Source organism: Myxocyprinus asiaticus, chromosome 22 (assembly GCF_019703515.2).
Source record: "Myxocyprinus asiaticus isolate MX2 ecotype Aquarium Trade chromosome 22, UBuf_Myxa_2, whole genome shotgun sequence".
Classification (NCBI taxonomy): domain Eukaryota; kingdom Metazoa; phylum Chordata; class Actinopteri; order Cypriniformes; family Catostomidae; genus Myxocyprinus; species Myxocyprinus asiaticus.
The window spans coordinates 16035086-16063032 of record NC_059365.1 but is presented as its reverse complement, the minus strand read 5'-3'; the positions used below and the strand labels follow the sequence as shown (position 1 = coordinate 16063032).

At 37.1% G+C, this 27947-nt stretch overlaps 2 protein-coding genes across 5 annotated transcripts; one reads left to right on the top strand and one right to left on the bottom strand.

Annotated features, from left to right (window-relative positions):
- The first annotated feature begins 704 nt into the window (after window positions 1-704).
- Window positions 705-14691, top strand: insb (preproinsulin b). 2 transcript variants are annotated; one of them, XM_051649774.1, is made up of 3 exons: window positions 705-737; window positions 13764-13956; window positions 14380-14691. In XM_051649774.1, the coding sequence occupies exons 1-3, from the start codon at window positions 705-707 to the stop codon at window positions 14520-14522; spliced, it is 369 nt and encodes a 122-aa protein (XP_051505734.1). In that variant the 3' UTR covers window positions 14523-14691. The 2 variants fall into 2 exon arrangements, with proteins under 2 accessions (XP_051505734.1, XP_051505735.1); XM_051649775.1 differs by lacking the exon at window positions 705-737 and adding an exon at window positions 13567-13575 and having other exon boundaries at window positions 13729-13956.
- A 165-nt stretch (window positions 14692-14856) lies between these two features.
- Window positions 14857-26813, bottom strand: LOC127413358 (hyaluronan mediated motility receptor-like). Of its 3 annotated transcripts, none has more exons than XM_051650446.1 (20): window positions 26657-26813; window positions 26050-26148; window positions 25838-25914; window positions 25344-25415; window positions 24926-25114; window positions 24718-24804; window positions 24512-24623; window positions 23798-23863; window positions 23635-23708; window positions 23431-23501; window positions 22977-23344; window positions 22682-22830; window positions 21917-22131; window positions 21721-21837; window positions 21169-21327; window positions 18986-19357; window positions 18776-18848; window positions 18061-18237; window positions 15909-16059; window positions 14857-15436 (listed from the first exon to the last, which is right to left on the bottom strand). In XM_051650446.1, exons 1-20 carry the CDS (start codon window positions 26700-26702, stop codon window positions 15417-15419), a joined length of 2694 nt encoding a protein of 897 aa, XP_051506406.1. In that variant the 5' UTR covers window positions 26703-26813; the 3' UTR covers window positions 14857-15416. The 3 variants fall into 3 exon arrangements, with proteins under 3 accessions (XP_051506406.1, XP_051506408.1, XP_051506409.1); XM_051650448.1 differs by having other exon boundaries at window positions 25838-25911; XM_051650449.1 differs by lacking the exon at window positions 23798-23863.
- Between the last annotated feature and the right edge of the window lie 1134 nt (window positions 26814-27947).

Here is a 27947-nt window from a genome sequence, read left to right as displayed (position 1 = left end):
AGGTGTAGGTGAGAAACAGATAAAAATAAGTCCTTTTTTTTTACTCTAAATCTCAACATTCACTTTCACTTTCAAACTAAACAAGCACCACATGTGGCTTTCAGATGTAAAAAAAAAAACACTAATAAAAACAGATATTCTTCTCAAAATCTTCACTTGCATTCTGCTGAAGAAAGAGAAGTCATGCACATCTGGGAGGGCATAAGCGTGAGTAAATGATGATTTATTTATTTTTTGGGGGGGGGGGGGGTTGACTACCCTTTAAGGGTTAAGAGCAATAATGGGTGTAAGACCAATTCACTTTTCAGTTGCATTTATGTCTCTTTGGCTCTAGACCCTTGAAATGATAACAGACTGGAAAAGTACATGTCATTTTTGCAGACCAAGATGCATTCTATATATTGTGTAATCTGTGTGAGCGTTAGCAGCTGTTGTTGAAGCCCATTCATCCATGACATGAGATGTGCAGTGCACAGGAAAAGAGAACAGAAACAAATAAATAAATAAATAAATAAATAAGCCCAGGCAAATATATTCTGACTTGAGAATGCTGGATACAGAGGTATAATCAGACTCTGATACATTACCTTCAACTGAAATGACAACCATGTTTTCACACCTCAGGCTGCTTGGACAAAGGACATCACAGATAAACACTCTGCTTTGCAGTCAATCTTACAAAAGCTAAGATCTCCAACACCTGAATGTGCAACACAGCCTTTTGGAAGATTTGTGAGGTAATAATAGTCTGTAATAATATTTCTACAGATCGTTATGTCTCATGTTTAGTGTTTTCATATTGAAACTACAATTTGTCACTGTATTCATCAGTGTTTTAAAACAAAACAGATTTAAGAATTACAGTTTTATCACATAGCCTAACTGCAGGGCTATTCACAGGATTGGCAATTAAACACTATATATAGGAAGGTAATGCTAACCATTTGCAAGGATCAAGCATTATCATTAAAAGAAATACAATTGTAACAGGCTACACAGCAATTGAAAACAAGACCTTTCAACACGCCTCGCTCATTAGCAAAGTGCTTTTCAAAGTTTCATACTGTGCAATTAAATGCCTGAATTCTGTTCAGATGACCATTTCCACAAAGGCACACATCTCTTATTAAAACTAATGTTTTTGCATGATATTTACACTGTGGGGTAAAAAGGAAACTCCTGGCCCAAGACAATTTGGTGGGACACATTAATTGTACCAATGATTATCAGGCAAAATCTACTCCTGCTTCATATTTATGTGGTTCACTTTTCATTATGGTGTTCATTACTGGGTATAAATAATGTACATAAATGTGCCTGCACCTTTCGACACTCCATAATATTGCCAAGCAATATCCATCTTGACCATGGTTATCAGACATTACCTTACTGAATTATATCTATTAGTTGCTTCCCGGTTTGCTTTGCCATCAGCCTCTTTCTGCAGCTATGACAGCATTAACTTTTAGCTTTATTGCATCTTCTTTACCCAACATAGACCATTAATCTGTTTAATGACTACCATGACCCCTTTCATCCAGTTTCATCAAATAAAACATATTAATAAAACTCATTAAAGCTCCTATTGTGCAGAATCTTCTAATAAATCAGAGAGCACTTTTAAAGGAAATAGCTGCTAGTAACTGTGGGGCTGCTGGTTACCTTGTTTATTTAATGGTAAGAGCGTTTTTGTGTGTTTGCACACAAAGATTAAATCACAGCATATTAGATGTCTTTATATGGAAAGCAATTACTTCAAAGATCAACAGAAGTCTTTGCACTTTGAACATGTCTGCTTATATGGTAGTCTTGTTTTACTTTGAGTATAGGATAATAAAACTGCTTCAGTTTCCCCAAAGTAGTCATTTTAGAAAGGTAGAAGCAAGGATCATGTACAATATGGTGATTTAGGTCAGTATTAGATTCTTAAGTACAATCTACATAGTTTCTTGTGGCCTTGGTGTGTTCATATTTATGCAATCGTATTAATAAGAACACGAGAGCACTGAAACCTGCCATATGCAAGCTCTAAAATATATACTTTATGATCTGCAAACCTGGAAAGCGCCAAGATCAGCAGTTATGGAGCTCATTGCCCTGGGTCTCAGTCCTTTGAAATTAGTTACAGACTGGGAAGACTAGTCTCTTTGATCAGGGCCTGCCTGACACATTGTCATAATTTGTCCAGTGGTCCAAAGAACTAGGATAAGGCATAATTAGACTAACATCACAGACCATGCATTCATAAACCTATAATTTCCAATGACAGTAAAGCATCTGACAAAAACAAATCCAAAATACTGTATTCTATAAAAATTTAAATACAGTTATCTTGAGAAGTATAGAAAAACATTTTAGTACACACAATTATATTGATATATGACCTGTTGAAATTAAGACCTAACAGAGTTATGATATATTTAATAGGCATTACATTATAAGTATGCACTCACAATTTTTAATCAGTTAAATAATCTTCAGATTGCCATAGAGTTTGGGGGCGAAATAAAACACTTACCAAACAGCTCTGACAAGGGGCAATAGGAGAGAATTTTAACTGGGGTCAAACCAGGGGTGCATGGCTTTGGGATAAGGGCAGTACAGTGTCAGCAATATCTCTCACACAGGCCATGAATCGGAGGACTTAATCACCTACTATTAAAAAGCAGCAGACACTTCTGGTCAAAAAGACCAGGACCAAACATCACACATTTTTCACTATAAAGCCTTCCCACACAAAAAATATCAAATAAACATATCTATTGATAACATTCTAAGAAACATTTTAGTCAACAAAAAAATAAAAAAAAAAGAGAGTCCGCTGTGACATGCTTGTTGTTTTGTACTCTAAACACAAAAAACAAAATCTACCCAAACACATTCCATAAACTCAATTTGCCTCTCTAAAATTTAACAGACATAAATTGCACCTATCAAGTACAATACCATGCATATTCAAACAGTACTACCACCCACTCTGATATCTATATTCAAAGAGGAGCGAGTACCTTTTAAAATTTCACCGGGGATCAGAGGAATTAAATCGCTATGTATTGCATCCAGTTCCAGGCAAGTTAGCTGGTGTTGATTTTAATATCAAAGCCCCTCCATCATTACGAGCAGTCCTTAAAATCTCATTACCAGGTCGTGATCGAGGAGAGGCAGAGCGCACCTGCTACATGCATCACTCATTCATTCACCCACACAAACCCGGTTAGCTGAAGAGACAGGGGGTCAGAGGTGCTGACAGAACGGGACATAGCTTTGATCTTCCTCTGAAATCCTTCCTTGAATAAGCTTCCCTTAATGAGTGTAACTGATGAGTTTTTGTTCGAATCATGCTTCTATGGGGGCCTGGGTAGCTCAGCGAGTACTGACGCTGACTACCACCCCTGGAGTTGCTAGTTAGAATCCAGGGCGTGCTGTGTGACTCCAGCCAGGTCTCCTAAGCAACCAAATTGGCCCGGTTGCTAGAGAGGGTAGAGTCAAATGGGGTAACTTCCCCGTGGTCGCGATTAGTGGTTCTCGCTCTCAATGGGGCACGTGGTAAGTTGTGCGTGGATCGCGGAGAGTAGCATGAGCCTCCACATGCTGCGAGACTCCGCAGTGTCATGCACAGCGAGCCACGTGATAAGATGTGCGGATTGACTGTCTCAGAAGCAGAGGCAACTGAGACTTGTCCTCAGCCACCCGGATTGAGGTGAGTAACCATGCCACCACGAGGACCTACTAAGTAGTGGGAATTGGGCATTCCAAATTGAGAGAAAAGTAAAAAAAAAAAAAAAAAATGTATTAAAAAAAAAAAAAAAAAAGAAATCACCCAGGCCCGGTTCTATGGGAGAGCTTGAGGGTGCCAAGCATGTTAGAGCACCCTCAAATGAATATGTAAGCTTAATAATACTGTACACTGGCAATGTTAGAGCACCTTCAATTGAATATGTGAGCCTATATATTGGCAAAAAAGATTTCTTTAAATTCTGGTGAATACAACACACACACACACACACACACACCACACACACAATTCCTGCATCAAAATTTATAAACGTGTATGATATTGTAAAATAATGGTGTATCCTAATTTGCAGTCACAGCAGTCTGCTTTCATGCCTCCAACGTACACATGAGCATTTGATTGGTTAAAAGAATATTCCGGGTTCAATACAAGTTAAGCTAAATCGACAGCAGATTGGTTCAAACCGACAAAGTCTACGGTAACTCAGATATCCGCCCTGTACAATTTTTGTACAATTGTGGTGAGAAGAATATCATCTCAGAATGCTCTTCTGAGATGCGGGTTGGCACTGTTTTTGCGGCACTAGGGGGACCTACACAATATTAGGCAGGTGGTTTTAATGTTGTGGCTGATTGGTGTAAACTGGAAAAAAAAACTTGTCTAGACCGAAACTTTTCTGATCTGCAGGGGTCTATGATTATACAGTACATATAAATTGTTTGATATTCTTGTAATGAGTACTTTATATATGAAGTTACATTTCACATTTTCACTGCAAATGTCACATCCATGACGCTTGAATTGCCCTTTACTTTTGAAATAGTGTGTATTTTAACATTTACGGGTTGGCCCCATTCACTTCCTTTGTAAGTGCCTCACTGTAACCCAGATTTTTGCTTTTTTAAAAGAAAAGGAGGGACAAGTCGACATTAATTGTTGTAGTAATCAATGTTATGTCACAAATGCTGTCGATTGAGCTTGAATATTCCTTTTAGACCTCTGCTCGTGCATAGAGAATTTGTAGTGTAATTTTCACTCAATTCACCACCTGTTGCTTTCAATTTCTGTTCCAGGATAAAGTGGCCCTGATAAACCTTAATTATTAGTGAAAAGCAAAAACTGACTTTAGATCTAGTTAACATCTTCCACCATAGATTGCTGCATTCAACGTAGCTATAAATGTTTGTACATAAAAAAAAATTTAAAAAAACGAAATGCTGTATTAAATATTACATTGTTTTGGTTGTATTAAACATGATTTCATCAACAAAAAAATTACATTACTCTCCACTTTATACAGAGCACCCTTACACTATTTTCAGAAACACCCTCAGTGATTTTGATCTGGTACCGGGCCTGCTTCTACCTTTATATTATATATTTGATAAACAACAGGGGCTCAGTGGCCAAGGGTCACAGTTTTGCATAGACAGACAACGTCTTTGACACATGAGGTCACTGTTAATGACACTTGGAAAACAAGACAGATAAGAGGGAGATAGATTTTTTTTTAAATAACATAAAAAAGCAAAAGACATTGCGGCCCTCTTTTAACCTTGACATTGCCTCAGTCAGATGCAAGATGAGTTGCAAAAGGATTTAATTTGAGAAATTACAAAACAGCAGGGCTTGGGAGCCCCACAGGTAGCGCAGACTGTTTCTCTCCCTTGCAAATTTAAAACATAGATGTCAAACAATGAGGGTGTGAAGCTTGAAGGGATAATTTCATCTTGCACTATGCCTACAATGGGATTTGGTTCACGGTTCTATTTGGCCCCCTGTGGAGAAGATTCGAATGGAAGGACTCCTCCATGTGCCTTTGCAAAATCAGAGTCTTATTTCACACACAGAGTGGCCCTCATCAACACATCAAAGAATCCTTACTTCATTAGCATTCGACTGAAGTTAGCTCAGGCTCTTGCCGCACTACACGAACGCAAACAAATGATCGCCAGCTAATGGCCCCAGCTAGACAGCCAGACATGAGACTGTGCCAAAAGCCTCAAGCCAATAGTTCATAAAACACTGTAGTTTATTGGCCATTCTGATATAAATATGGTAATCAATCAGCTGCACATACCTTATTGTTGACGAATTTAAAAGAATGTATCTATTGTACTCTATACACCTCAAAGATAATCTTTCCATTACTGTATATAAAGGGTGGTTAACATTAAAGCATGGGAATTTAAAGATGAAATGTGTGGGTTTTTTTTTTTTTTTTTTTTTTTTGCTGTTAAAATACTTCCACATATCCTAGTTAAATGCGCAGAGGCAACCGTAAGTAAGTCATATATATATATATATATAAGTGAGGTTGTGAGGTAATAATAGTCTGTAATAATATTTCTACAGATCGTTACCTCACATATATAAGACTTCCCAAAATGTAAATACTCTGGTCCGACGTGTCAACTTCAGGAATCCTAATGATTGTAGGAGCTTACTTACGGAGTTTATCTGACTGTTCCATGCAGGATAATCTGGCTTGATGTTCAAGTATACGCGGTGTCTTGGCTCTGTGATTCCATGTCAATACTCTCACTGCAGCCATGTACTGTACATGTGAAATAAAAATGGCAGGTTAGCATTATTGAGTCTTAGTTCCTGTGCTGGTAAGATCGATTTATCTATTTAAATGACAGAGAAATGAATCGAACCACAGCTTCTACCATCTAATGAGACAGGTACAGTTGCAATCAAAATTATTCAACCCCCCTGACCAGCAATACATTCTGGTGATATGAATTAAAACACATCAACTAAAACCTCAGTAAACAGTCAAAGTAAGTTTTTAATACACATTTGAGTGATTTTGAGAACAAAGAGTTCAGTTTACCCAAATTTTACAATAAAAAATAACTAATTCTCTCCACAAATGTCATGTCAAAAATATTCAACCCCCAAAGTCAATCATTTGTGGAGCATCCTTTATCCTTAATAACAGCAAATACATGTTTCAGGTAAGTGTTCTCAGGCTTCGGACACCTCTCTATTAGAATTTTTTACACATTTCTCACGAGCAAAAGCTTCCAGCTCATTGACATTCTTTGGTTTCTGTGCTGCCACTGCTTCCTTGAAATCCCAACAAAGGTTTGCAATGGGATTTTAATGATGGACTGAAAGGGCCATTTAAGGACATTCCACGACCTATCCCTGAACCAGATTTTGGACAACTTGGATGTATCCTTGGTGTTATTGTCTTGCTGGAAAGTCCAGTGATCACCGAGCTTCAATTTACACACTGAAGGCATCACATTTTTCATGCCAAAATGGCCTGATACCTGAAAGAATCCATGGAGTCAGTAACATAGTCAGGATAGCCGTTTCCTGCAGTCACAAAACACACCCATAACAGGACTGACCCACCTCCATGCTTGACTGTGAGGATGGTGTCATTCTTGTCATCTTACTCCAGACGTACTGCTGACCCATGGGTCTAAAACTCATTTTCAGTTTAGTGTCATACGTCTATAAAACCTTCTTCTTGAATATTCAAGTCAACATTTCCCTTGGTGAAGTTTTGCTTTCTTCCACACCACAAGAAGGTTGCTGTTGTACCATATTTAAAAAAAATGTATGAATGGTGCTGCCAACTTTGTCTATTGGAAATTGAAGTGCCTTGGAAATGTAGTTTTAGCCATGACCTTTCTTGTGTAATGAAATAATCTCCTCTATTAGCTTTTGAGACAGTTTATTTTTAATTGCATTTTTTGCATAGAAATACATTTTTGCTTACAACGCTAAACTTAAATGTTAAAGCTTAAATAAGTGCCATTGCAGATTGATGACTTAATTTTGTTTTAAAACAATTACTTGTGTAGCCTTACATATTTAAGAAACCGCTACATGCAATAGGGGTTGAATAATTATGACATGGCTGTAATTTTAAAAAATCCTGTTATTTAGAAATATTAGGTTACATATTAACACTATGACTTTGAATGTGTCACTCAACTGATATAGATTTACAAAAGTTTAAAAATTCTGGGTCATCAGAAAAGCTTACCATTGTAAATCCATACTGTCATGGGGGGGGTTCGATTGCAACTGTAACAAGTGTCTGCTGCAGTTTGTTTTATGTGTAGTGAACACAATAGACCTACTACACACCGGTAGTTGTAGTACAAACTGAGATACAACAAGGCGGGAAAGGGGGAAGGTTCTTGAGGAATGAAAAGAAGATTCTTTTCATTTTTTATCTGTCATCCTGATCTGTACTGCTGTGGAATTTTTTAATATTATTGGAGAATTTCTGGACTTACCATTTCTTTCATCTACCTCGTATTCACTCCCTGACTAAAATGGGGCATACCAATTTTTTTTTTTTTTTTTTTATAAAGTTAATTATAATTACTCTAGACTAGCCTTAAAAGACTATTTTAAAAAAACAGTATTGCAGTATTTGCTTTATTTATGAATATTTTTTACCTTTAAGGACATCCCCATACTTCACCAAAGGGAGGTTTGTCAGAATCAGTTGACTTGGGACATAGCAAAGTCAACCCACATATACTATTTGCACATGTTCCAAAACACAGGCTTAGACTTGACTGGAGGGTTGCAAACGTAAAGATAAAGAGGTATGGGCAAGATCAATGAGGTTTAATTCATGCTGACTTTTTTTGTAAATAGAACTGAAAAACATCAGTTGTTTAAAAAGCTAATCAAAACATTGAGCTCACCGAACTTAAGGCGCACATTTTGAAAAGTCCCGGATGTGAAGTTATTCGAGTGGCGGGATCGCTCGCATGTAGTGCACTATATAGGTGTCAAATTGTAGTGTTAATTAGCCTATCATCGAAGCTCAAAGTCTTAAAGGTGCTGTAATGGAAAATTATTCAAAAATTGTCCTACTTCCTTAAAGATATTAATGAAATAAGTATCCTGAGATACTTCACCCGTCTCTGTGACAGCTGTAGACTTTGTAAACAGCAAACAAAAATGTGCGTCATTGATGCTTTTCACCTGTCAATCATTTTGCTCCTTGTCATAATGTTGTATTTAAAGCGGATCATTGAGGCTGTGATTCATAATGTTTGTCATTTGTGGGCGCTACTGTGCCACTGTTGAATTTGACATACACAGCAACAAGCAATGCTGCTGTTTTGCTCGGTTTTGTCTTTTAATTATCTTTGGAGGGCGGGGTTTTGGAATGAGGGGCGTGGCTAATTCAACTGCTCAGTAACGTTTAAGCTTCAGAACGCTAAATTCGCTTACAGCACCTTTAAATAAAGGGTTCAACACGGTCATTGAAAGCCTAGAATGGAGATTTCCAGGCCTGGAAAGTCATGCAAATTAATAATATGTATATATATATATATATATATATATATATATATATATATATATATATATATATGTGTGTGTGTGTGTGTGTGTAGAAATACTGTAAATATGACCTTCGAGTGAATGCATCGTCGCTGTATTTTAATAGCCTGCATATTAGTTTGTTTTCTTTCCTTTAAAGATGATCTGAGAGGATGCATACAAACTGAAAGTACTACATTGTACAAGCAAATATTTAGAGAGATATACAGACCAATAAGCGCTGTTTATTTTATTATTTATGTAATATCAAAATAAATATTATACATTTAAAAAATATATAATATTGCGTTTAGATTATTATTATTGCATTGTTGTTGTCTTTGTTATTTATTGACAGGCCTATTTACTCTCAATGCACTCTGTAATGTGCTTATAAACTCGCTGGCCTGTTAAACTGTTAATGGACAGCTCTGAGCAGGTTTAATCTCTGAGAGCACGAGCACAGCACGACAGACCCCTGGAGGCCGATCCTCCTGCATCGATTAACCCACGCGCTAGCGGTGGATGCGGAGGAGATGACTCGCGCACGCGATTAACCTCCGCGGTCGCTTAACAGTCTGCTTCCTTGCACCGATAATACCAAAATTCTGCTCTCTGCCCCATTCCACAAAGCTGAGCCGAGAAAATTACCCCATCTTTTCCGGCAAATTCTGATCGATACACTCCATATCTCACAGCGCAGACTGTAACACGTACTCATTCTGCAGAGCCCTGGCAAAACTTTTCAATTCTGTCCAGCATACTGGCTGCAAACACGTCTCCCAGTAAGGGTGGTTCATAGAAGGCCAATTGTGAAGAGACTGCAAATAGGTTATCAGGTTCTGAATAAAGCTCACTGTTGGGTATGTTTGGCATGAAATGCTCCTGAAAATATTCCTTAATGGCAAAAAAGAATAATAGTTGAATAGCTCAGTGGAGGAATGTTGAAAGCAATCTCCAGGGAGAAAATATGCCCACTAACACCAGCATCGATCACACTGAAGATGACACAGCAGTAAGAAAATGAGACAAAACCCAATTCCAGCAGTTCATATTCCATTTTCTCTCTTGCAACTCAGGACTAAAAGGGCAATTACCTACCATGCCTCTTACACAGAGATAAAAGAGAGAAAAAGCCTGGGCTCATTGTTTTTTTCTGTAGGGATTTGTCATATCTCAGACATTTAGCCATTTTCTCAACTGTCAACTCATCCTCTCACTTAGCTCCATCATTTTGTGGCAACATTCATCATATCCCGATACCAGCAGGATACCAGTGCATGTGCATTGGGAGAAAAGACTCAATTTAATGGGCTATTTTGGTGCAGATTCCAGCCTCACAGTAGATCTCTCACCTCTCTCAATTTAATATTCCATCGTAAATCAGCAAAAAAGAACAATGAAAGTGCAAATGCCAGTCTCCCGTGTTTTAGAGTGGGAGTGGAATGGCAGGGCGAGGGGTAGGTCAGCACTGAGGTCAGTTCTGAATTACAGACTGTCACTGCTTGGACAGGGTGTCCGCACACCAGGAGACCCTGTCATTGTTTAGAGGCTGACAGACCTAGTGCTCAGACGAAGCACGATCCCGAGTTATATTGGACACTCTTTCTATAAAATACTATTTAACTTAAGCTGTCCTGTCAGTGTAGAAGACACAAGACAGCTCTAAATAAAACTTGCTTGTTATAGATACAAAGTTTAGTGCAACCAGATTTTTAATTCCTCTTCACCACTTTGAGACAGGGACAGCATTCAAGCCCTAGCACTTTACTTAAATAGAAGTTTGAATTCATAATACTGCAGTATGGATGCACAGTCAGTGACCATCTCAGTCAATATTAGCAGCTAATTGTTTTTAAACAAATCAAATGGGTCTCATTAGGTTAATAATGAAACATAATAATATCAGAGCTTATAGTATACTCTTTTTCTATGCCAGGTTTCAAAAGTGTAAAACAGTTTTCCACCTTTTCTGCCAAGATTGTAGAGTTTTGATGAGGCATGTACAATGTGATTTTAGAATATTTTTGAGAAAACAGTATAGCCAAAATAGTATAGTTATAATATCAGCCATCATATCTGTATTCATTACAGCAATAAAATAATAATTCTGGCTACAACAAATGACTAATTGAAATTGGGTAACACTTTACAGTAAGGTTCCATTTGTTAACATTAGTTAACAAGATTACTTAACATGAACTAACAATGAACAATACTTTTACAGAATTTATTAATCTTGGTTCATGTTAATTTTAACATATAGTAATACATTTTTGAAATCAAAAGTTGTATTAGTTAACATTAATTAATGCACTATGAACTAACAAAGAACAATTGTATTTTTAACTAGCATTAACAAAGATTAATAAATGCTGTAAAAATATATTGTTCATTGTTAGTTCATGATGTCTAATGCATTAAGTAATGTTAACGAATGGAACCTTACTGTAAAGTGTTACCATAAATTCTAATCATATTGCTTTACTGATTACTTTATCGAGAAAGTTATTACATTACTAATTACTTAAGTTACTTTCTAAAATACTTTTCATAGAATTATTTTTTTTTGCTCAACGAATTCAATATAATATATGTTTTCTCAGTTAGCATGCAAGTCATACACTCATCGCCACACGTTTCTTCCATACAATTACTCATTAGGGTGCATACACACTTCAGCTGTCACTGTACAGACGTGTTTTAAATTCTACATAAATAATTATATTTTTTAAAATGTGCAACCAAAGTAATAAGTAATTAACATATTTGAAAGTCTGTAATCTAAATATTAAAATTTACTATTTCAATGAAGCAATCAGTAAAGTAATCTGATTACAATTTTACAGAAGTAATTAGTGATTTGTTGTGAACTGCTTTTTGAGTAACTTACCCAACCCTGTTGACCAATAAGAATCAGGTTACACTACTTTTTATTTTTTATTTAAAAACTAATTCAATTACAGTAACTAATTACTTTGTAATCTGTTTACACCAAACACTGTTGGTTAACATTTTGCATTCAGATATGTTTGTATTATGATTTCTACTACTGACTGTCGATATCAGTGTATATACTGTATACAGTACTGTGCAAACATTTTAGGCACATAAGATTTTTTTACAAAAACATTTGTCTTTAGATGGTTATTTATATCTTCAGCTTTAGTGTGTCAATAGGAAATATACATTTTAGACTTCCAAACATTCCTTTTGCAAATAAAATAGAAGAACAGTGAGCCCTGTAACAGTTGGCATGGCCCCCATAGAGCCCCCCACTGAACATGGAGCCAGTCTGGCATTACATGAAGAGACAGAAGCAATTGAGACCTAAATATATAGAAGAACTGTGACGAATTCTCCAAGAAGCTTGGAACATCCTATCTGCCAACAACTACGAAAACTCTGTCCAGGTGTCCCCAGAAGAATTGGTGCTGTTTTGAAGGCAAATGCAATCACACCAAATATTGATTTATCTTTTTTTATGTTTACTGGACTTAATTGATAAATGAAAACTATTTATGGCATTAATGTTTAAGAAATGTTCTCTATGAAACATTTTCACAAGTGCCTAAAACCTTCGCACAGTACTGAGATATATATATATATATATAGGTGGTACATCCCTCATGGATAGCCAATATTCATTTATCAATATAAGGTAGGTTCATTAGGATTAGTGGGTGCTGCTTTTTACTGTAAGGTCCTTTCATTGTAAGGACTTCTTCAGGGCTTTTAGAATATTCCTTTAACCTCCAATTACATTTTCATTTCAAGGGCATCTGCGTTGCTGGTGTAAAATGGTAATCCATTAAAAATCTGATTAAAGCTCTATTCACAGTCCCCTGATAACGGCCTTGTGACATGCAGATGCCTCTCTGTTGAAGGCAAAACTGAAAGATAGCATCGCATTACCTCAGGGGTTCACTTAGACCAGTCCTCTATGTGTGCCTTGGCATTAACATTTGAAGAAACTTAAAAGGTGAAGATGCTGTTGCTCTTCAACTGCAATTTCACACTTTTCCCCCACAGGAGTCGCTTTTGCAGAAGCCCTTGTGCTGCTTTAGACACCACCAGACACCTCGCCTGCCTCTCTCCTTTCAAAATTCCCACTTCATCATAGTTCCTCACAAATCTAACATTTCTGAAAACTACTTCCTGCTCTCATTTGTCAACAAGTTCCTGCATCATGTTGCCTGATTTAGTTAGTCACCACTTTTTTCAAAACACTCATTAATAAATCATTCTGCAAGATAGGATGAACAAATTATACTTTTGAACCGAGATGCACTCCTGACCTGTACATTTTAATCTGAACATAATAAAGCCCATTACAATTATCTGGTGGCCTTCTGTTCCTAATACTTCTTAGCAAGATGACATGCATAAGGAGTCATGTCATTACACAAGAACTTTTGTTTTTCCGCTGATGCCATCAAGAGCAATGGCCCTGGCAATGGGAAGCTATATAAGGGGTCAAAGTCGGTCTCAGTCTCAACCACTTCTGATTGACTGCTCTATCTGGGAAGGTAAGTGGGAAACCAAACACACTTTTGTTCCTCTTCTGGCTCACAAAAACTCTAAACAACCAAATCTTTGCTATTTTACAACTTAGCATTAACTTAACCAAAAGCATTTGCACTCCATTCATACATAATTATATAATTTCTTCACCTCTGCAGTATTCCGGACAGTTTGTACATGCCTGTTTCCACAGCTTCTGCCCATCATGGTCCTGTTGCTACAGGCAGCAGCAATAATCCTGCTGCTAGCTTTCCTGCCTGGATCAGTCGCTACCCCATCACAGCACCTCTGTGGCTCTAACCTGGTGGATGCGCTTTACCTAATCTGTGGGCCTAAGGGCTTCTTTTACTCCAACAGAAACAAGAGGGACCTGGAGGCTTTGTTGTGTGAGGATTCTGTGTTTAAACTAGATGTACATGCACTATCAGTCAAAACTTTGGACACACCTACTCATTCTTTATTATTACTATTTTCCATATTTTAGAGTGACAGTTAAAAAAAAAATAAACACTATATACACAAATGGGAGTACAGGATTATGTAGAACCCAAAATGTTCAAACAAATCAAAACTATCATATTTAGCTTCAACCAAATTCATGACGTACCCACCTAGGATGATTTTAAACAGAATTGCTGATTTACCTGCACTATCCAGTCCAATTTGTTTGTTTGAAAACTAATTTTAAGCATTCAAACTTAAGACTTTAGAGTCCAAAATTTTACTGGTAGTCATGCAAGTGTATCAAAACTGATAATAAATTGCTTATCATAACTGAAGAATTGATAAGTGTTCACCTATCCTCTCAGTTTTGCTCTCAAATCTAGCGGATTATGAGGTAGTGGAAGCTGATCCATTAAAAGAGAAGGTGATGAAGATGAAGAGAGGGATAGTGGAACAGTGCTGTCACAGGCCCTGCACCGTGTATCACCTGGAGGACTACTGTAGCTGAAGCTCTCTCTGTGAACAAGCATAAATGCTAGGTGAATAAATTATTAAGTGCAAGAAAACAGTGTGACTTTTTTGTGTAACTTTGAATGGTCTTTAAAAAAAAAAAAGAAAAGAAAAAGGTTTTCCCAAAGGTGGATTAAATTGACAAAGAAACATTTTGGTTTCTCTCGTGGTGCTCTGGCTCCCTCTGCTGGAAAAGTATTGGTTTTCGCCTCTCAAACTGATAAGAAATGGATAACAATGCTAAAAATGAACTGTCCTTAGTGGTATACAATTAAAATGACAAAAATTAGAAACAAACTGGTTCAAAAGGCCATAGTCTTTTATTAAAAAAAAAAAAAAAAAAAAAGCAATCAACTTTCTACCTTTTTATAATTGATAAAAAGGCAAACAGTTTCAAATATTGAGGGGTTTGTAGTACATTGTGGTCCCTACTGACAGAAAAAGCAAACAAAGAACTAAAACTAACAATTTAAAAAAAAAAAAAAAAAAAAAAAAAATATGCTGCCAATACACGACAAATAGACTTCCAGACTAAGATGAATAAATCCAACTGAATAGTTCCTTAAACATTGTATACATTTTTTTTTTCCCTAATAAAAAGTGAACCAACTCTGAACTTCATTAACATACCCAGTGCTGAACAAAACTAGATTACTGAAAACCTCAAGTGAAGCATATTTCCATCAATTGTCACATTACATCAGTGGTAAGAAAGGGAGTTGTCAACGCTTTAGCCTAATTGTCTCTGTATTACATCAGCAAACACCAAAATAAAACATACATAAATAAGATCTACATTCTGAGGGACACAGTCAAGACATTTATGTGCTGGACTATCCCGTCACAGTGTTCAGGTTAAACTTAAAATCTTCCAGGGTCACTCCAAAAAAGTTTAATGCAGTTTCTTGTTGCCTTGAAAACAAAACAAAAGCACCATTATAAGATGTCAATTTACATTACATGTCATTTATAGAGAAAACACACAAAACATTATACAGATCTGACATTCTGTCATCAGTTAATAAGTTAAACCGTGTCCTAACCAGATGCTGTGTGATAAAGCGACGCGCAATAATATCGCACAGTATCTTTCATGTTAATTAGAATTTTTGACCACAAAAAGCAATGAGCGACAGGACATGGTGTTGATTGCTTGGTTTCTAGTTCTGGGGCGTTGCACTGGCTTGCTCCGCCCACCGTGAAATCTCATTGGTCCAAAGTGTCACTTCCCATAACTTTATATTAAACATCAAGTATGTTCTAATTTGACTGTGATTGTCATGACACACAGCAGTTTCATGTTCACCGTGGACAGACAAATGTTTGTTGCTGAAATTGTTAGGACATGGTGTTAGTCCATTGATGCTGTGCTCAATTAACTCACCCTGTGTAAGAGCTGAGGTTGGCTGCTGGTTTTCTTTGTGCTCATGTTTAAAAGCCTTGCTGGGGTCGAATCTATGAGGCGCCTGGCACGACTTGAGCCGATCCAGCTCTTGCTTCTGTTTCCCAACTTGTGTTCTGAGCTTAGACATCTCCTGCAGAAACACATGTACAAACATGGACATGGTCAGCTATGCAGAAAGAACAACAAACTGAAAACTAGGCATGTGGATTTTGGACATTTGGGATTGGGGTTAGGTGGGGAGCCATGGAGTCTCAATACCACTGCATGCTGTTCCATTCCATCAGTTGTTCAAAGGTCACACAATGATTGTACTTTCTTGATCAATAATTGCTGTCACCACACGGGCACTTGTGTCCATCCCTACTGAAAACTCTAAAGTCTAAATGATGAATAAGGACAACATTATAGAGATAGTTCACTCAAAAATGAAAATTCATTCATTTACTCACTCTTGTGCCACACCATGACTCCAGTGGTTTAATTCATGTCTTCCAGTGGTTTAATTCATGTCTTCCAGTGGTTTAATTCATGTCTTCAGAGGCGATGTGGTAGGTGTGGGTGAGAAACAAATCAATATTTAAGTCCCGTTTACCATAAATTCTCCTCCCTGCCCAGTATCTGGCGATATGCATGTAAAATGCAAATTGCCAATAACAAAAGAATGCGAAAGTGAAGATTTATAGTAAAAAAAAAAAAAGGACTTAACCGACACCTATCATATCACTTCAGAAGACATGGATTTAACCACTGGATTACTTTTATACCGCCTTAATACTGTATGCTTTTTGGACTTTCAAAGTTCTGGCCACAATTCACTTGCATTGAATACGTCTATAGAGATGACATTCTTTTAAATATCTTCGTTTGTGTTCTGCAGAAGAAAGAAATTCATACACATCTGTAGGGTTGGGAACTGAACTCGTTGGACATCTTGTTCAGAACCGGTTCCATTCTTTAGAAAATACCAAAATTGTATGATCATTGTGACTTTCGTTTCCATTAACGGTTCTCCTGCATGCAATTTTCCGTCAATGCGGCTGTAACACCGTCCTGAAATACACTGACAGTGTTTCCAGCAGTGCATTTCTGCAGCAGCGCTGCCCTCTACTGACTCTACAGAGTAAAAACACACAGCCCTACCAGTGTGTTTGATTCCCGATCTCGAGCCAGCTCTTTTGAATCTACAGCATGAAACATATGCGCTTCCTGTATAGTTCGATTCCCGAAAGAATTATTCAAAGGAGCTGATTCTTTTTAATCTACAGCCCAAATCATGTGTCACTTCAGGAACAGTTCAGTTCCCGAAAGAATCATTCTAATGAGCCAGTTCTTTTGAATCTACAGCATGAAACATACAGCGCTTCCATTTATAGTCCAATATACAAGTAATCTTATACTGATGTGCAAATTATAAATGTCCAACTCAAAATTAAATAAGAACTGTTGAAATCTCACAAACTTGAAGTACAAAATTAGGCTACAAAACACAAGTTTAAACTGTCTCTGGAACTGTTACTGTTTATTTAATGATGACCTGTGTCTCTATTAAATCAAGCAGTGCAGTTACTGACTGGTTGTTCATATGACAATGTATAATTAAAGATACACAAGTTTTGTTGTAATAAGTGAAATTTTATTTTATGAAAGAACAAATGAATTAATGTAATATGCCATCACATTTTTTGTTGGTTTAGATTTATTTAAAATATAGTTAGGATCTATTATTGTATTGGAAATATATCTCAAAGTCTGCAAACACACCTTTTACAAGAACTGTATTACATTTATTTCTGATTTGTTATATCTGCTCTGTAGATATCTGAAATGATCTCATCATTTGGAAACAGATAGCAGAGGGTAGTAAATACAAAAAGAATTGCATTTCTCATTTCTAAATAATTATTTTAAAAAAGGTAATAAAAGAATGAGTGGAATCGTTACTGGAACAGTTAAGGAACTGGAATCGTTAAGAGGAATCGGAACCAGAATCGTTAAATTCCTTACGATTACCATCCCTACACATCTGGGATGGCATGAGGGTGAGTAAATAATGAGAATTGTAATTTTTGGGTTAAATATCCCTTTAAGTTACACTACAGTGCAGACTCATACACGCATACATAAGCCTTACTTGTTTGAGCTCCAAGTTCTCCTCTTTGAGTTTGACCATGTGCCTGATCTTCTGTCGCTGGTTTTGATGGCCCATCAGATTGGCGTAAGCATCAGCTAACTTGTTCAGCTCAGCCTGCGTGGCACCTTTTTCATTCAGCAAGGCGTTCCTCTCTGCTGCAAAGCTGTCCAGCTGTTCCTGAGGACCAAAAAAAAAAAAAAAAAAAAAAAAAAAAAAGACAAATGAGGGAAACACCTGTGCTTCAAGCATATATGTACTTTTCAGCCCCCGTCTATCTGCTACTTGAGAAAACATAAAAAGGTTGGCAGAAGTAGACCTTTTGTAGCACCTGAAATTTATTTTTTAATAATTTCTCTTAGCATTTCAATCTGACATTAATAGTCTGTGTGGCTCATCTCAGTGTGGATTGTTTTGTGAACCCACCACAAATGTAAAGCAGGCTTTGCAAAGGGACTGCAACTGAAGGATTGTAAAACACAAAATATATTGGATGTAACAGCAAATATGCAGTGCTCTTACCCATTTCACATGCAAAGAGGGCATTTACATAGAATTAAACAGACTGTTTTCCCTGCGGTGCCTTTATTTTTAAGGGTCAGAGAGAGTCCTAAATTATGACCATTCTTACTTGGTGAAAAAAAAAAAAACTATACAATATAAGTGAACAGAGGAAAAGTTATACAATTATAAATTCTTTGAAGAAAATTTTGTGTACCTGAAACGGTTTCACTTTAGCATAGAGCTCTTCATACAAGTTTCTCCAGTGCTCAGTCTCAGCGTTACATTTGCTGTGGGTGAAAACATAGATGACAATACTGATTAAATACAATAAAAACAATGCATATGGATGTGCACACTTCATGTCAGATTTCATGAGGACACACCAGGACACCATCTCGGACTAGAGACAGTTGAGTTGACTCACCTCAGCAGCTGTGCCTCTACAATTTGTTTTTGGAAGTCCTGTCTCTCCTCCTCCATCTGTCTGTGTAGCCGTTGTCTCTCCTGCTGCCATGCTGCAGTGTGACATTGAGCAGTGGCTCTTTCCTCACCCACCTGCCTGTGCAGCTCAGAAACCTCTGCCTCCAGATCCACCACAAGGCACCGCAGCCTGCTGGCATCCACAGACTCCCTCCTCTTCTGTTCATCCTGCAGTTGGGTCTGAGCCCGCTCCCTCTCTCTTCTCTCCTGCTCCACCTCTGCCTGCAGGCGACTCAGCTCCTTACTTTGTGTCTCTGCTGCATGCTTCAACACTTCCTCTCTCTGAGCCAGTTTAGTCTGAAGTTCTAAAAGCATCCTGTAACACACAACACACTGTGATAAATACCTCATCGCACTGACTAGTGCTATAGCCATGGTTCCCACTCCTTTTGTCGAAAGAACTTCATTGACTTTTTCATGTTTCTGTTTGTGATCACTGGATAAAGATTAAAAAAAAAAAATAATTCTAACGCCATTCATACTGCTTCTTGCAGGCACTGGTATTTCATTCACGATATGTAAATCTAGTTTATTTACCTAGATTATTACAAGGCTCTCTTAAATACTTGACTCTGAATAGACAGTTGCAGAAGGGGTGGGTAAAAATCTTCATTTGAATGATCTTGTTCCAAGTGAACGAGTTGTTCCGTGTAATGTGTGTCCAATGATGAGATCCACGCACGCAACCCATTTGTCTTTGAATAACATCTCTTTTAATACCCTTTCTGTTCTCTACAGTCAGTTGTTGATCAAAAACAACCAAAAATAAACATTTAATTCTAGTCATGCATGGCACAGATGAGATAATCCTCTAGTTAATCAGAATAATTTTATTCGCCATATACATTTCCATGTATTAGGAATTTTTCTTGGTGTTTGGTCACAACACGATACATTCAACACACACATCTCAGACAACAACACAATTACCATCCTAGATATTGCACCTAATATATAAATACACAAATGTCCTCTCTAGTTAACATGACCTCATCTACACATGCTCTTTACAGAATTGGCGTTTTGTTAAAGAGACAGTACCGATTTTTTGCATGTGTTCAACAAATCAATTTAAATACTTGTAAATAGTACAAATTATGCAATTAAACAATAAACGTGTAACAAACAATTCTATATGAAATCTTATTGATTGAATACATAGATTTGTTCATTTTTAAAAAGTCAAAATGTGACAAGGTAATGAAAAATGAATAAAATATAATTAGTAAAATGTATATTTTCATAATGTACCTAGATAGAAGGTTCCCTGTATAATAAACAGCATTACCTGGGAGATAATTCTTTCATATGCAAGCAAAAGGGACATAACTGAAATATACCCATATGAATCCATATCGAAATCGAATAGAAAGCTTGTGAATCGAATGTGTATCAATACCCAGCCCTAAATTGTAGTAATCAGCAGTCAAATATCTTTGCATAATGAGCAATAAACTAGTTGTTCTATTCTTTCGTATCACATTTACTTTCATCTCACATAAAATCATTTAAAATCAATATTTCATGTCCTTTTATTTATTTGTCAAGTAGCCATAGCCATCTAATAAGCAGGAAAATGCCCAGTAAGTACAGGGTGATACACCGGGGCAGCCTTTCTGGGTTTATTTGAGATAATAGACCTTATTCAAAGTAGCGGCATCTTTAATTTTTGACGGGAATGAAAAAGAGGCTGTGAGGGGTAGACTTACCGTCTCTTCAATGACATACACTGTGTATACAGCCATCAAAAAGCTCCTAGATCACATCTAATTTTCCACAACTCTTGTTGTCTGGAGTTTTTTCGTCTACTGAAATTTCTCTGAAATCCAAAAACACTTTAAACAACTGTACAACCCATTGAAGAGACTGCGCATCTATCACTCACAGCCTTGTTGTCATTCCCTTAAAAAAAAAAAAAAAAAAAAAAAAAAAGGTGGGACTGCTGTGAATAAGGTCTATAACTGGCTGACTATACATTATCCCTTAAATTATCCTCAACCAAATTTTTTAGCTATCTGAGAACCGCACATTTGTGAAGGATAGCAGTATAGTCTTTTTTTTGTAAAGAGAAAGAAGACGCATACTTCTGTTATTTGCAAGTATAGACATGTGAAGCAGGATACTGACCTAGCATACTCCTCTCGCTGTTTATCCTGCATTTGCTGGTAGTTCAGGAGTTTCTGCTGGTTCTCTTGCAACTGTTGGTTGAGTTTGTTAACTTCTTCCTCCAGCTGTAGGGTTTGGGCCTCAGCCTGGTCTTTCTGCTTTCCCAGAGACTGTCTAGTGCTGTTGAAATTTAAAAGAAAAACATTCAATGGAGAAACCTGATGACCAAATTAATGGTTAGTTGTGGTTAAAAAAAAAAAATAATAATTTAGGTAATGTTCTACTTGACGACTATGGACAGTAAGGCTAGGTATCTTCACTGATGTCTCTTGATTCGATTCCAACTGATTCAATGTTGATTCATTTAAAGTATTTCAGTTATGATGTCAACAGGCCTGTATCAATTATTACAGAACCACCTGATCTATATTGTTCAGAAGATGCATTTTGACTGCAACATGCTACAGGTTCACTTTTTTCACTCCACACTAGCATATTACTAAATATGTTTGGCCATTACAGGTTAACATACAATGCTAACATAATGCAAGGACAATTAAGTATTATGGTTACCTCTCAAGGTCAGTGGACATGTCCCCTAGCTTGGCGAGACAGTTGTGTTGATCCTCTTCTAGTTTCTTCATTGCCATCACATGAGCCTCTTCCAAGGCTTGCATCTCATCACAATTCCTGTCGATGGAGACCGCAATACCGGTCAGTTTTCAACAAAGACATGATCGCCCCCATCTTAATTAGGAGTGGTTCTCACCTCTCTAGCTCAGCGCAGGTCTTCTTTAGTTCTTGCTCCAGTATGTGGTTTTCCTGTGTGAGCTTCTGGATGGCCTTCTCGCTGCACTGCTCCTGCTTCTCCATTTCTGACAGCTCCTCAAGTGCATCCTCCAGTTCCTCACCCAGCTGTCTCCTCTCAGATTCAGTCTCATCTTTTAGGCGCTCAAGCATGCTGGCCAGGGAGCTGCTGTGAGCCTGCAGCAACACACAACAGAGGAGCTTAAGAGACATTAGGCTAATCCATATTAAGTCGATCAGGGTGACACTGACATTCTGATTGAGAGACTACAGAGTACATCCTGCATAAGTCTATTAAGATGCATTCTATACTTAAGTGTCCCACTCTGGCAGTTATAAATCAAGATATGTATTGTTTATTATGTATATTCACTAATGATTCTTTCTCTGAAGATAAATGTACCAAATCCAAAGTGGCATGCAATAAAGTCTGTTTAAACACACCTTTTATAGTATACCTTTGCACAGTAAAGAATAAATGGAGAGAGAAAAATGTACTGCATACTGTATAATTAAAATTAATTTTCACATGTGATCTTGGGTTGGGATCTGCCCATGCCCAATAGTCTGTAAAAAAAAAAAAAACTCAAACACTTGCTTGAATAAATCACAAGTCATCACTGTATGCATCTGAAATGCATATTAACACAACACAATTTAAAAAAGTGATTTGATTTAACACCAGGTGTAATTGGCACCTTTAGCTGATACACTCCTCTCTACATACCTTCTCTTCCTCCAGTTGTTTGGTCAGTGAAGAGTGATCCTGCTTTAGCTTTTCATGTGCCGCCTCCTCAGTCTTCCTGCTCTCCTCCAATAAGCTGATCTCTGCCTTGAGCTCTTGTACTCTTCGCAGACCCTCCTCCTGTGTCCTGGCTGCACAAAACAATCGAAAGAATTGGGATCAAATAAGTAGAATCCACAATATCTGACAGATGATTAATCTTGTGCATCTCATGATCATCTGCCTTCATTTTAATCAAGTTCTCAAGTAAAACCTGAAGCATTTTTTTTTCCTTCACCTCTTTCATCCTCCAGCACCAAGCAGCGCTCACCCATGAGTGCCACACGCTGATCCAGCTCCTCCTCGGTTCTCCTCAGGATCTCCTTCACGCGAGCCAGCTCTTGCTCCTGCTGCCGTACCAAGATTTGAGACTCCTCAAGATCCTGTGCTCCCTGCTGCATCTGCTCTTCCAGCTTTTTCAGTGAAATCCTAGAAGACTGCAACTCATTCACATGCTGCTCCATCTCCCTCTCTTTCTCCTCAAGATCATTTTGGGAGTCCTGCAGCTCCTGCTGAATTTTCTGGAGCTCCTCTTCCTTTACCTTTAGCACCTCCTGACAGACATTCAGTTCTCCAGTACATTTCTCCAACTTCTGCTCAATGTCACTGAACAGACAAGGTACAGCCAGATGAGAACAAGAACACTGATGCTGCTACCAAGACTACAATATGAAAATGTACACAGTTCTAACCTGAGGTTCTCTTGAGCATCAGCGACAGAGCGCTCCATGTTGGATTTGTCCTGCAGCTTAATCCGCAAATCCTTTGACATTGACGAGTGAGACAGAAGGCTTATCTCAAACAAGCAGCTCTTCAAAGACTCATGATTCAACTTAAGCAGTAAGTAAATGTCAAATGGCCTGAGAAAGTCATATTCTGTTGACCCAAGCCCATACCTGAACCTCTTCATTTGCTGAGTCCAGGTAACTCTGCAGTGCCTTGATCTCCTCTCTCAGCTCCTGGATTATGGCTTAATGTGTAGAAGACAGATAAAAGTGGGATGTAGCCAATCTAAATGGCATCATAAAATCACACACAGATGTTAACATGCAAACTTACCATGCAGTTTATCCATTTCATCCTCAAGATGCTCATTTTGGATTTTTGTCTCTTGATGAAGGTCCTCTTATTAAAAAAAAAAAAAAAAAAAAAAAAAATTTTTTTTTTTTTTTTAAAGATTTTTGCTAGAGTTGGGCGGTATGACGACAGACATTGCAACTGTAGAAATGTATCAACCGGTAGCGATTTTGTTATACCATAGTAGATATATTCGTATGGCTATGAGTGAATACGACTGCTTTGCATTACCAACTTGAGAACAACTAAGAAACATGGAGTAATTAAAAAAATACAGGGTGGGCGTGTCCCAAACAAGTCATGACAAGAAAGGACTATTTAGGGATGTTGTTAGGCACAAGTGAGTTGAGCTATTTATGGTTGTCGGTTGTTCTTAATGATTCAGTCGAACTAATTAAAAAGTAAACCACTCAAACGTAAGAGAACTTTGACTATCTATATATATATTATATATATATAAAAATCATTACATCACTAATATGCCATACATTCTTTTAAGAGACCCAATGAAATCCTGAATTGTCTTTTGAGCTACTTCATCGAAACAAACCTTCCAGATAAAATGATTCACCAAAATGATTTCTCATTGCTACACTGGACATTTTTTTTTTTTTCAGATTCTACAGAGTAAGACTTTCTGAAAAAACTAACTTATAAAATTAATTATACATTTCTAGTTCCTCAAGGCACCCTTACCAAGATCCTTGTTCCTCTCCTGGAGAACCCTAAATGTGGTTCCGGCAGTCTCCAGATCTGTTTCCAAGACCTTCACTTTACCCTCTGTGCTGATCTGTAGGAAGCTCAGCTCCTGTTCAAAAAGACCCAAGAGCAGATTACATTTACAAACTCAAGAAATACCTAAATTTACCTCCTGCATATCTAAAGTTATCGAGATGACTTGCCTTGTCTTTGGCATCCAATTTATTTTTGGCCTCAATGAGCTCCATGGTAAGAGCATTGATTTTCTTCTTGGTGCTATCAGCAGAGACCTATAAAAAAAGAAAGGCAGCAATGCGCAAAGACGTTATTCTGTAAAACACTATGCGCCGATAACATTGGCCTATTCAAAACACAGAGTGTGAAATCTCCAGATACAAAAAGACCACTCACCTTGGTCTTCAGAAACTCATTAGCTTTCTTCAACTCTGCCAGCTGCCTCTCAAGAGAAGCCACATTGGATGCAAGGCCAGTCTTCTCTCTGACAGCTGCAAGTAATTTAGACTCCAGCTTCTTCAGCTCTTCCTCCAGGGTGAGCAACCTACGGTCCTGTTCTCCTCTCTGCTGCACCAAAGAACGGATCTATGCCACAGCATTGGCAGTAACAGTCAAGGTTAAGAGAAATGGATATAGAAATTGTTCAGGCCAAAAATGACCATTGAGGAAAGGCTACCTTCTACTTGTACAATTTCACCCATGGACACCAGAGTCAACTAAGATAGAACTGTAGGTAGTTAATATACTTGAGGACATATCTTCAAAACTCACATGAAGACAAAACACATGAACTTGAACTTTTTCTGTTATGTACCTCTTTCTCTAGTAGTCTCTGATGTTTCATCCCTAGTGTGAAGGCATTTTGATCCTTTTTGGAACTAAATTCCTGTGAGAGGAAAAGAAAAATTAAGTTCTGCACCAGGTGGCCCTGTATAAAACCATACACTACCAGTCAAAGGTTTACTTGAATAAATTTGTTTCTCATGATCTCCAAATCATTTTGATCTAAAGTGCTTGAAATTAATTTTGTAGGCAAATATAAAGCAATTAATCCTATGCACAGGCAATAATCTTTTTGTACAAAACCAAAATTCAAAATAATCAATTTAGCTTTTCACTGAAATTGATGCGTCGGACTGGATAGGATACATGATACCAATGCTTCCATGTGTGTTTAATCTCATAGCTTTAATCACTTTACTATTATTCTAAAATGAGGAAAAAGTCAACAAAATGAGTAGGTGTGTCCAAACTTCTGACTGGTAGTGTAGATTAAAAAGGGCAAAATGATATTCATACAGCTCTTACCAAACCATCAACAGACATAGTCCTCCGTACTGGAGACATTGGTACTTCTTCTGAAGGTGATTGCGAAGGTACCTCTGCTGAATGGCATTCAAAAGAGAAACAACTTAAGACAGCAACCGGTTAAAGACAGATAAAAAGCTTTTCATCCTTTACCCAGATATTACAAAATTAGCTGATTTAAAAAAAATAAATTTTTAAATAAATAAACTCACTTTTGGCAACTGCTCTGAAGCGCTCTGCTTTATGAAATGATGCAGCTCCCTTCAGTTCACCAGACTTCACATCATAGGTACCAGGTGGAGGGGCACAACCTGGGGATAAAATCAATTATTAAGCCGTATCATCAGTATGATTGCTCATAATCAATGAGACATCTGAACAGTGATAGATGTTTCTATTGATCTGACTTGTAGTTGATGCTGGCATGCACATTCCTGCTGTTCAAGTCTTAACACTGGAAATAATTTTTGATGCGATTTCTATGTTTTGAGCTTCAAGAAATAACATTTAAATCTTTTAGTTGTAAAAACATGTACTATTGTGTATTTGAAAAATAAACTGATTTAATTGGGGAGTCATTTACATTTCAGATCAATGTGGCCCATCACAACAGAAAGAGAACAACACCAGGCAGAAAAAAAACTATAGGAAATTAAAAACTTGGCAAGATAAATTGTTTTTTTTAAAGTCAGATATAATAAAAACATTAAGACATAAGATATTAAGATTAATTTAACTATTAAACTGTGTATAAAGAACATAACACTTGTATTCAGTCAGCGTCATACACGTTAAATATCTTAAAAACGTGAAACTTACCAACTTGCTCGTTAAACCTCTTTAATGGTGCTCTTGAGAAAGACATGGCTGGTAAGAAATCGAAAGTCCCACCGTTAAAATGTAATTAACTTTTGTAAAATGTACTAAAATACTGGAATAAAACTACAATCCACTCGAGTATCAACAACAACTTCACATCCGCTGAAATTTTGAAAAAGTAACCCCGCCCAACAATTAAATGGTCTTGGCCAATAAAATTGCAAGAAATGTGACAAACCGAAATTTACACCAACTAATAACGAGATGTTATTGTACGTCACGGCTGGTGACGTAGCGTTCACTTCTACATGACCTAAAATTCAAACTGCATGTAATTAGAGATTATTTAGCAGAGATGGGCCACTTCTATTAAAATTAATAGGAAAAATTGGAACGCTCAGCCAAGGAGCTCTGAGCGCCCAACGGTCAACGGAGTAGAAAGGAAGTCCCGCCCACACATACATACATATATAATTTAAATATTATATTATATTTTCTATTAAATTTTTATTTTATTAAATTTATTATTATTATTATATTTTATCTCTGTCTTGTTGCTGTATTGTATTGTTGTGCACTGGAAGCTCCTGTCACCAAGACAAACTCCTTGTATGTGTAAGCACACCTAGCAATAAAGCTGATTCTGATTACAGTTACAAGAGCCAATCACCTTTTAGATACAGACATTAATCGTCAATCAATTTTAGAACGCGCATGCGCATTAACTATACAAACTGGGGAAATTGCGTTTTTTAGCGTAATATGATGAAAATAATCCCAATTTATGATTCCAGTATTATCATATGTTTTTTGATCGTAATCTTGACCAACCGTTTTAGAGATTTTGGTCTTTCTCTATTCAAGTAGATAGGAGCTGCACTGGCATGACTGGAAATAGCCTTCCTTGAACGTTCCAAAGATGGCCGACACTTTGATGTTCTACATTTAAATTGTCTTTGACACTTTATTATTATAATTATATCACTTTTGTAATATATATATATATATATATATATATAAATTTTGTTTAAAAAAAATAAATAAATAAAAGTTTACCCTAGGTCTTTGTACATAAAAGGGGCTTTTCAGATACACAAGAGACAAAAACCTGATAAAAATATTCAAGATAAATTGATTTTAAATGATGCTGAATCCAAGCCACAAGGTGTCAGTCCAAGATGACACAAAGACAAAAGTTACTGAGTGCACCTTTAAGTAAAATAAAATACTTATATGAAATGAATCTCAAATTACACTCCTGCAGTTAAAATCACACAAACACCAAAAAGAT